We start from the raw sequence: 11063 nt of genomic DNA on the forward strand, positions 1-11063 counted from the left end.
CAGATACAATTAGAAGATTAACCTTTTATTTCTTGGTGATTTTTTTGAAATTATTCACCCTTTTCTATTTTACATGCATGAATGCTTAAAGTTTAAACCAAGCGGTTCTTATTGTAGGAATGTCTCCTTTATCGAGCCCAAGGTCACAGGTAACGGCCATTATGAGCAGGTCTCCGCAGAGAGTTGGGACCAATTCTCTGCACTTTCCTGACTGACGGCTCATCCCTGCGGAGCGGCAGTCACTCACACGTTGGAGCAGGAATGTGCGGACATGAATGCATGTGAGTGAGTGAGCGAGCGAGTCTCCACGGTGTGCAAATGGGGTTTCACAAAAACCAATACCTGCTGCAAGGCAAGGACTGATGTAACGTCAATACAGGGAAGCCGGGCCTTCATTAGCAGATCCACTCGCTGCTAAGTTCTTCTCCATGCGCGAATCAATCATAATGTGGCCCATCTATCACGGCTCTGACGGCCAGAAGGCGGACAAGAAAATGAGCGAAATATATGAAAGTCATCGGCCGCAGCGCAAAGCGTCCCCTGTCTTACAGACTGCACAACCTTTAGCATCAGTTACTTTCCATTATATCTGCATGACATGAAACTTTTTGTTCTCGTCATCTCCCCGGTTGCCTCGCCATAAATAAACAAAGCCACGACAGTCTCATTACAGGCGATCAATATGATTTTCTGTGATAAAAATGAGCGGCTGGAAGGCAGCTGGTGCGCCCGGGGGTCAGGAAAGCACCAGGCCAGTGTGGGCAGATATGATAGAGAATTACTAACATTAATCACTTCTGCCTGGGAGATTACCCAGTCTTGCTTAATTAGAACTCTCCTGCAGTGCAATGGGAGGAGAGCGGTGTGAGAAAAGGTAATACTGTACGGAGCTGCCCCAAACAGCTTTGCTCAGCAGTACGACTTAGAAAAAAGGTCAAGCTTACGTTTTCAAACTGAATCTAAGAACATGCTGGAAGATGAAGCAGCTTGACTCGTGTGTATAATGAACATCAGTGGACAGGAGCTCCACGATTATACAAAAAGAAAAAAAAAAAGCTGTCAGAAGCTGAAATTAATTAAAGTGTTCTTCACATCATCAAAGCAGAGCGAGCACCACTCATTACGATCCCTCTCTTTTTATTCATTCAATTTAACTTACAGCTCCAGCCTGAAAGATTCACAAGCAGGAAGTGGTGATAAGGTGAATACCAATGAGGGAGAAGTATCAACAGCAACAGAAACATTTTACAGCAACACTGAAAGATTGTCTGGGGGTCATTTTGGGACAACAGAAACAAGCAGTGATACAAACTGAAGGAAAAAAAAACAGACGATTAACCCTTTATTGGAGTGATTTAGTGATATTTGTGGATTACAATGTTTCTTCTTATTTCTTCCGTGTGTCAATCACAGAATACAGGAAGACATGAAACTGAAAAACCTAGCAAATACTAGAATGTTTTCAGATATCCTGAACAACACTCAATAAATGTTCAAATTCTAAGTATTTGAGTGAATGTGAATGTATATACTCACATTTCAATGTTCATTTCTCAAAAATAATGCCATACTGTTGACCAATGTCAAGTGCAAAAGTGTATCTGTTTCCCCTTAACATGTGATTCGAACCAATAATCTATCTGCAATGTGCATTATAGTCTGATGAGGAGATTTTCCACAAATAAAATCTAACATCTGATCGTTGACAGCCAATCTGTGCAGAGTGTTCCCTTCCTTTCCATTCTAAGATGGATAAAGCAGCACGGAAAATACGTGGATGGAAACTCGGCTTTGAATCTGGCCAAACTCCAGTTAAAATGATCTATGCACGGGGGTCATTAGGCTGCATGTAGAATGTCTGTCACCTCAGTGGTGCTGAACAGCCCGCTTGCAGCGGGGCTTTTAGTGCTTCTTGGCACAAAAAAAAGCTGCCCCGCTGTGGCCAGAAATCACATGATGGGAGCAGCGGGAGTAAATGCAGCAAAGCTGCAATTGCAACCACTAGAAGCAAATAAATCACTATTAGAGCTCTGCCATACAAGACTCCTTCAGGGACTATAGTCACAATGAAAAGGCTGTTTTCACATCTTCTTTAGATAACAGTAATGGTACAAATCAGAGCTGCTTTCACTAAATTACAGAAGCAGCCTTGGAACGACTTGTGAAAAATGTTCATCAAGTATTATAGATTACTCCTCCACGATCATACAGTGAGGTTTTTTTTGTTTTGTTTTGGGGTTTTTTTTCTCACAAAAGCACAAACTCATTACCCAACATCAGCAGAAAAACTTTCACCTCCCCCAAAAACAATGACTTTGTGAAGGACAGAAGAACAATGTTTGGATCCGAGTGGGGATTTTGTTTCTGCTGAAAAATAATATGGCCACCCGTCCAGCCTCCTCCTGAGGGATAATCCTCTGCAGGTGCAATCATTCTGTATTAGGAGCCAAAGAAAGAACTAAGGCAGCTGCTTTTCAGCGATATGGAGTCACTTCCAGCTTGAATTTACAGTATGGAGAATGTACAAAAGAGGTCTGAGTCAACATGTACCTGATATGTACAGTGAAAAAAACTATAAATGTAATTTTTTTTAGTCTTTACTCGCTATTTTCACGAGCTGAACTCAAGCATGTAACACTTTTACTATGTACACAGAAGGCCTTTTTCTCAGAAAGCCAGTCAGTATCTGGTGTGATCACCATTTGCCTCACGCAGTGCAACGCGTCTCCTTCACACAGAGTTGATCAGGTTGATCAGGACTGTGGAATGTTGGTCCATTCCTCTTCAAGGGCCGGGCTAAGCTGCTGGATACTGGTGAGAAGTGGAAGACGCTGTCGTATCCGTCGACCCAGAGCATCCCAAACATGCTCGTTGGGTCTGATGGATCATGTGATTCACCCATCAGACCATCTTTGAGGTGAAGATGCTGAATGTGGAGGCTGTTGAGGTTACACGTGAGGATGTGCTGCTAAGTTCTCTGAAACGTCTTTGGAGACGGCTCGAAGAGAAGAAATTAACATTCAATCCACGGGTATTCCTGCAGTCAGCACGCCCTCAAAACTTGCAACATCTGCGGCACTGTGCTGTGCGATAAAACTGCACATTTTAGAATCGAGACGTGCTCGCAAACACAGACTTAGACAAATCTGTGAACAATATTTAAGAGAAATGGACCTTGTGTGACAGAAAAACTGATAAATCTCTGAGTTCAGCTCATGAGAAATGGGAGCAAAAACAAATGTCACCTTTAAATTTTTGTTCAGTGTACATAGCTGATTTTATTTCCTAAAGCCCTGTAGTCTCATTCTTCCATCTAAGCACCCATCAAACACATGCGGACTGTGTCTAGCTTAACTGCTTCACATAAGGAGGATTGTCTTCCAACAAACTGTTGATGATAGAAATATCACAGGCTTGATTTTGGCTGTAAACTACCTCCAACCGTTTCATCTTGAAGCAGCTCTCCTTTTCACTGAAGCCAACTACTTAAAATGGGTTTTTGAATTCTTACACTTTGTACATGCTTCACTGTTATGTTTAGTCAGACGCTACAAATTTGAAAGGATGTTTTAATCAACTCCACAATGCTTACAGAACCCGATCAAAAAAATTCATGCCGGTCCAATGTGATGCTCAAGTGCTCCACATCTTTGCGATGCAAAACAAACCACATTTGAATTTTCAACATGTTCAAACCCACATCCATCAGAGCGGAGGGGTAAAAAGATGCAGCTGTAACACTTAACTGACCACACGTGGCGGCACTCCATGCCAACCTCAGCTACAATCAACCAGAAATAGCTTCCAGCAGATGGCTTTTGTGAACACACACCGATGGATGAGGGGAAAAAACGCACGACTCGAAGTTACAGCGGAGCAGCGAAAACACTCACGGGCACTTTGCGAAAATCTAAAATATCACACTTACTCTGAAAGGATATCAAAAATACATGGAGGACAAACGCGGAGAGATTGGTGTCTGAGTTCAGAGCAATTTACCTCTGAGTCAGACAACAAGGACCAGACCGAGCCAGGATTCACTCCCGGCTGCAACGCTACCCGAGTGATTTACAACACACTGAACGAGACAGAGGAGAATTTTACAGCTTTAGAGAACAACTCTTATCCGACAGACAGCAACGGCACGAAGCGGCGGGGAGAGGATCAATCTTAGGAGGGAATTGTACACATGATGGAGGCGAGAAAAGAGTCAAGAAAGGGATACTGAAATGTGAAGGTGAAAATACCAGACAACACATTTATCCTCACGATGCGGGAGCAGTGATCTCTGATCAATCTGCGAGCTGAGGGAAAATGCAGGACCATACATCACCTGGACTAGCTGGTGTGTTCACTCCATCTTATTTTTTGCTGCAAACAGCAAAGATTTGAAGGGAAATATTACTCTATTTGTTAAAAGTCCTGCGGACATCCAGATAAATTGATGATTTATACCCACAAATTATTCATGTGTATGCTTGAATTGGTAATTTGTGTGAACTGCCAGTTCGTACTTAACTGTGTTTAATATACACCTACTAGAATAAGATATGCAGCCTTCAAGGCAACGCGGTCAGAAAAAAAAAAGGAGAAAAAAACTGAAACGCTAATTCAAAAGGGCAGATGAACGTCACGTGCAAAACCTTAGTCAGACGCTGTCACTCCACTTACGACGGGTGATAATGGATCAGCAGGCCTTAAATGATGAAAAGAGCCATTAAGGCAGCATTTAGTCACACCGAGTCCATTTGCATAAATATATCAAATAGAAGCTGCAGTCAAGCAGTTTAAAGGCAGGGAAAGACAAGATAGAGGTGGAGACAGAGCTGCGGCCAAAAGTCTATTAGAAAAGCAGACAGCAGCATCAAGTTGTAAAGCAATCCCCGAGGTTCAGAGCGAGGTTAAGAGAACAGGACACACCGAGGACGTCTGGAAGGCAATGTAATTGAGCAAGAGAACAAAGAGTGTGCGGAGACACGGTGGAGGGAGGGATGGGAAAGAAGATGGCGTCTGTTTGCGATACAGTCACGGCACCAACACCACAGAGGGCACTCAACGCAAACTCCAGTTTCTGTCTGTCTGGTGTATGATTCATGGCGGTGAGACCCTGGGCTGCGCTCACCTTCAGGTGCCTCTGCTGTTCTTTACAGCTTTGACTGACCTGAAAGGTGAAAGTCTTACGTGCGGTCTTGAAAGGAAGTTTTCTCTGGGAGTGGTAACAAGCATTTCGGAATCATCATACATAAAGCAGTGTTTTGCAACTGGTGGGTTGCGAGCCAAAAGTGGGCCATGGACCCTGCTACTGAAGAAATGTTTTTTTCCTCTATCGTACAGTGTCAGTTGTGATGGATTCTCAGCAAAATCTACATAATTTGAGCTTTTATGAAAACACTTCTCAACGGTTACACTTTTAATTCCACGTTTTGCATAAAAACACCAAGTGAGTTAAAAATGGCTCGAAATGAAATGTTCTGGTTGTTGTGTCACCCTTATGATTAATGCTTGAATAAGTGACTGAATAGTTTTAATATGACGTTTATTCATTGTGTTGATACTCTGATACAGCTACATATTTTGAGCCTTTTTTGAAATGACTTCTCAGTAGTTTCACTTTGTCATTTCATGTTTGTGCATGAAAGCACTGTTGGGTCTGTTTCAAAGGCCGAAGTTACTGAAATACGGAGTTTTGGTTGGAAATAAAATGCAGCCAATTGAGCATAACAGAGAATAGTTCCCTCTCCAGCATTGCCATTCGCTGGTTGTTTTGGTTTATCATGAAACTTGTTTGTGGAGTTTGCACACCGCAGCAGCTGATAGCGACATTAGAATAGAATATTATTGTTGATGTAATTTATACAATATAGTTGCCTGCCTGTTAGAAAAGCACACTAGGGATTGGAAGTCAGAAGGTTTATCACTGTGAGTCCCTAAGCAAGACCTTTGACCCAGAATAGTGGCAGCCCACTATCATATGCATCGATTAGCATGAAGAGGATGGGTTAAAGGCAAATAAGTCATTTCCCGAGGGGTATCAATAAAGTGTGCTTTCCAACATTTTTAAAGTGAGAACATCAATATTCGAAATGATGAAGACCCTGATAGAATGTGTTGTTTTACACAGTTGACTCACTCGGCATGTAGACAGCACAGTAATTCATGATCAGAGCTTACCTTTGAGCTGCTCAGCCACAACGCTCTGTCCGATTCTCTCAATGACCTGTCCGTCTTCGTGCTGGTACCGGTCATCCAGGAAGTCGGCCGTGGCCTGCGAAAGGTGGACTTTTCCCGCCACGCCCAGTTGCTCCATCAGATTTGCCAGATTGACGTCATTGGACCAAACGTCAAACTTGAAGCGCTTCATGCCCAGGATCCCACACAGCACAGTGCCCGTGTGGACGCCCACCCTCATGTTCACCATTTCTCTCTTCTCCTGGCAGAACTGTTCAATCGCCTGAATCATGCCCAGGCCCATTTCCACGCAGCAATAGGCATGATCAGCTCTTGGCTCGGGACAACCGGCTACACAATAGTAACAGTCTCCCAGAGTGCTGATCTTTTCGCAGCCAGTGATCTCACAAAGTCTATCGAAACGTCCAAACAAATCATTTAAAAGTCCAACAAGCGCATGAGCAGATTTGTTGGCAGACATTTTGGTGAAACCCACGATGTCTGCGAAGAGGATGCTGACGGGCTCCATCCGTTTCATGTTGAACGGTCTGAAGATGATCTGGCCTCGGGGGATGGAGGTTTTCTTGCGCTTGTTGTTTTTCGGGCTGGAGATGGCGGCGGCCGCACCACTGGTGGAGTACCGCTTCACTGAGTTATCTCCTATGTCCTCGTCGCCCTGCTTCATCAGCTCGTCAGCCACAATTCTGGGCATAACGGAGTGGATCATCCGCTCTTTCAAGGCTTTCTCCACCTCCAGATCCTTTCCGTGCATGATAGCTTGTCCCACCTTGAGGAAAGTGCTGCGCGACCGCACCTCGGACATGATGAACAGGTGGATGCCGATGGCATGAGCACAGAGGTGGAGCAAGGCTTTGGCTGGACCGAACCAGCTCAGTGTTTCCCAGTCTAACGGCGAGGCGAAGCTCCAGCTCTGCCCAACGTGGGTCAGGTGCAGCCAGCCCAAACTCTCAAAAAAGACAGAATAGAGAAACCCAAGCAGGACAGAGGCATAGAGACGGATATGTAGAACACTGTAGAGCAAAAGAAGAACTTCAATACAGAGGGAGAAACTGCCTACAGGTGAAAGACAAGGGGCGCAGGTGCGTTCGTCCACCAGCTTGTCATATGACAGGTTGTACGTCGGCCCAATGCCACTGAACTCCTCCACGTCAAGCGCAGGCGTGGGAGATTCCTGTTCTGTGAAGACGGATGTCTGGATTTGGGGAGCCAGAGTCAGGATGAAGGTCACAAAGATGAGCAGCAGAGATGCTTGGTTGTAGCAGCGAGAGTACAGCTTGGTAAAAGTCAAGAGGAAGAGAAGGAGACAAAAAAGGAGGAAGGAAGCAGTGGGAAGGAGGAAAACAGCCCTGTCACAGCAGGAGGGGTTGATGGCGAAATACAATCCCCAAAGGAAACCGGCGGCTAGCAGGTAAAAGAGCACATAGCGGAAGCGGCGCTGAGTCTGAGGGAAACACCGTTCTCTGCAGGCCTCTTCCAAAATAGAGGAGTCGAACTTTGGATCCCAGAAATGACCTGCGGACCGCTCAAAAAGCTGAGGCATCCTCCGCTGGGCACGGAAACTTTTGACGACCGGCCTCCTCCCTCCAGACTCTCCAGAGCTACAGCTCGAGGAAATGCTGTACTTGCAGTGCTTGGCTCCCCCAATGAAGCCTCCCCCGATTGAACCGAGCGGCCCGCCTCCATGTTTGTGTTTGGCACTGCTGCCAATTCTAACAGAGACGCCTCCATCTCCACTTGAGTCACAGCTCACTTCTGTGTTGTGAGGCAGCAGTTGCTGATGCTGTGGCGATGCCATGCTGTCTTCCAGTCCGTCGTAGATCAAAAGTTCGGCAGAAGGCACAGTTATTCAGGAGAAAATGTAGATGAGGGAGTAAGGCAAAGTATGTGGCCACAGTATGCCAACTGGTCTGATATTTTCTTTAAGTGAAAAACTAATAAACTTCTCTAAAAAAAAAAAAAAAAAAAAAAAACTTCACTCTGCTTGCTGCTGTAGGAATGCCAGAAAACCATCCAAACGTTTTGAGTAGTTCATTATTGGAGCTCTTGACGTCAATCCCCGCATTCCTCTACATTCCCTTCTGTTTGGGCGATCCTGGCACAACAAGGTTCAATCTTTGCCTCCTTTGCTCCAATCCAAGTCCACCGTGCAGCTTCCACTTTGTTTCATTCATTAAAAAAAACTAAATGAGAAAATCACATAGGACTTTGTGCAAAGTGCAGGAAAAACCCAGAGCTTGAATGGTCGGCAATAAATAGGATTTGTCTTTTATAATAACTAAATTATGTTCCAAGTTTGCTTGCGCACTTTCATTATGTCCAGTCGTGTGGATCCATTCGATTTCCTCCACGTCCTCTGACAGTCCCTCCTGCTCTAAACCATGATTTGTGAGCAGAACTGCGCAAAAAAAAAAAAAAACTTCATTTAACACAACTCGGTTGCAGTGTTTGACTGGAGATGCTCTGTTCACAAAGCATTTTAAATATGAGGCGCAGATCAACACAGGATAGCGGAAACATGAGCGCAAAAAAATGAACTCACAAACTGCCTCCGGAGCTTTTGATTTCCTCACCCGCTCCTCGCTGCAGGCCCCGGATCGCTGGTGTTTTGATTTTTCGCTGACGGAGCCCCGTCCTTTCCTGGATGGCAGTCTGGAGCTCTCGCCGCCGCCGCGTCTCCGAACGCGGGGGTTTGGTGCGCGGGGCGCCGCGGGAGGCTGATGTACGAGGAGGAAACACACACACGGAACCGTTCGGCGCTCATCTGTCACACACCGAGGCTGTGCAACCAGACACGGCGCAGCTTTTGGGCTTTTTTTTTTCACCCCCCCACTGTCACTCCAAACGTCGCCGATCCATCGTCACGGTGCGCCCCGGTGGTGAAGGATCCGGACTGAAAAACACGCGTCGGTCCCTGATCCGCGGATGAAGCTCGCGCCGGAGTCCCGTCCTGCCCTCCGCGGTCAACCTGAAGTTAAAGTTTGCCCGCGACAGCTCGGTCCCTCCTGGTGAACGCCAGACGACTGGAGCCCCGGAGAGAGTTGGTGCTAATTAAAAGGTCTCCACCTCGGCTCCACCGGCAGCGCCTCCCCCGCAGGCAGCCCCCCCTCCTCCGCCCCCGGCTCGGAGCACACCGCCGCCCGATCCGGACACTTTAATTGAATTGCATGTGTGCTTGGGAGAATATCGACATGCGTCCGTATAATTACTCCTCCAAGACTAAAACGTGACAAATCGGGGGCTGCCGCGTCCTCCCATCCTGCCGGATCTCTCTCTGCCCCCCGCCCCCGGACCGCCACAGTCACATCAGATCGTCCGATCTCCGGGTGGTCGGACCATCGTCCGCGCGCCGCGACAGGCTGCTAACCAGGCGCCGTGGGCAACGCGGCGGCGGTGGCAACAACCACCATCTTCTGCGCGCGTGTGTGTGTGTGTGTGTAGTGTGTGCGTGAGAGAGAGAGAGCGAGAGAGGCGCACCTGAATAAAATAAAGAAGACTTCCGGTGTTACCTTTAAGAAATAAAAGCGGTGCGTAATGATCTGTCTGAGAACAGAGAAGCTGACATCCAAAACACACCGCAGTCCCTTCTTTCTGTTGTGAATTCATTCACGTTGAATACTCTCCTTTTCCCAGTGGTGCTGAGAGTGTGAGAGGTCACACCCTTCATGAGAGACCTCATCTTCACAGGCATTTTCAGAGTCACCAATTAATTTCAGTCACATGAAAGAAAACCTGAGTGGATGAAAACTCATGCATATGCAGATGGAGCACCTGCTGTCCCTGAACAGAAAGGCCCATGTGCTGGGACTCAAACCGGAGATTTCTCTCTGCATGGCAAGATTGCTAACAAAATGCATTAAGAATGTTTTTTTTTTTAATTGATTCTCTGATGATTTCAATAGGGAACCTGTCTCAAAGCATGAGACTTTGCCTCATGATATGTAATATTCTAAGATAGCCTCAGAATTTATTTCAGCCTTCAACCGTCTATTAGGTAACTGTTTTTTGGTGCCTTTCAGATTTCTTCCTATTTATTCCAAAGAAGCAAGAGTAAAGTGAAAGTGATCACAAAATGAATCATGAATAAACCTTAGTGTATAGTTAACTTTGTCCCTTTGGCACTGTCAGTCTCACTGAACTACACTATCAACTTGTAAATGTGATCAAAGGAAAATCCTTGTGCATCGTACAATGGACAGTAGGCTACTTAATTCCAGGTTTTTAGAATAGTTGTCCTTTATACAGTAGTGCATAAAAGAGATAAACGGGACATCTTCATAAAATGGACATAATGTTTATGTAAACAGATTTGCTTAAAAATAAGTAAATGTGATCCAGGTGTTTGGATTAATGCAATATCAGGAGTTAACTAGAGGATTTTCTTTTCTTGTATTTGTGGTGCTTTGTGTTGAAAGTAAGCTTCTGTCTATCCGTGTCGTGCTTGCTGTCACCTTGACTGGTCTGTTTGGGGAGCAGAGGAGGGGGCTGAGAGATGGAGGGGAGGGCTGCAGCCGCCTGGTAAAAAGAAAAGCCTGAATGGTCGCGAGCATGAAGGCTATTTTAGGGGTGGGTGGAGACAACCGTGTCTTTGGCAATGGACTGAAGCTCTGCTTTTTTTTTATAGCCCCTCTATCCAGTTTTACTCTCCACTGCTCTACCTGTTCAAGTTTCAATAACATTTAGTTTATGATACAGATGTCAACATTTTCTCCCAAGACATCAGGAGAAAGAAAAAAAAACCTTAATTAAATTAATTAAATGAAAACACACTGCCCCGATTTGATTAAATCAATTTAATAAATGACTGAAAAAGTTGAATGAATTAAATGTTTAATTAACTCAATCACACCATGTAAGCGAAACAAACGTGCTACAAA

The 11063-nt window shown here is 45.4% G+C and overlaps 1 protein-coding gene across 1 annotated transcript in view; it reads right to left on the reverse strand.

Annotated features, from left to right (window-relative positions):
- LOC115386791 (adenylate cyclase 9) overlaps positions 1–8116 on the reverse strand; it is a 28735-nt gene extending 20619 nt beyond the window's left edge. The window contains 1 exon segment of the mRNA XM_030089255.1: positions 6172–8116. Within this exon segment, the coding sequence (XP_029945115.1) occupies positions 6172–7984 (1813 nt within the window). The 5' untranslated portion in view covers positions 7985–8116.
- Positions 8117–11063: the final 2947 nt, after the last annotated feature.

This window comes from Salarias fasciatus, chromosome 4 (assembly GCF_902148845.1).
Source record: "Salarias fasciatus chromosome 4, fSalaFa1.1, whole genome shotgun sequence".
Lineage (NCBI taxonomy): Eukaryota > Metazoa > Chordata > Actinopteri > Blenniiformes > Blenniidae > Salarias > Salarias fasciatus.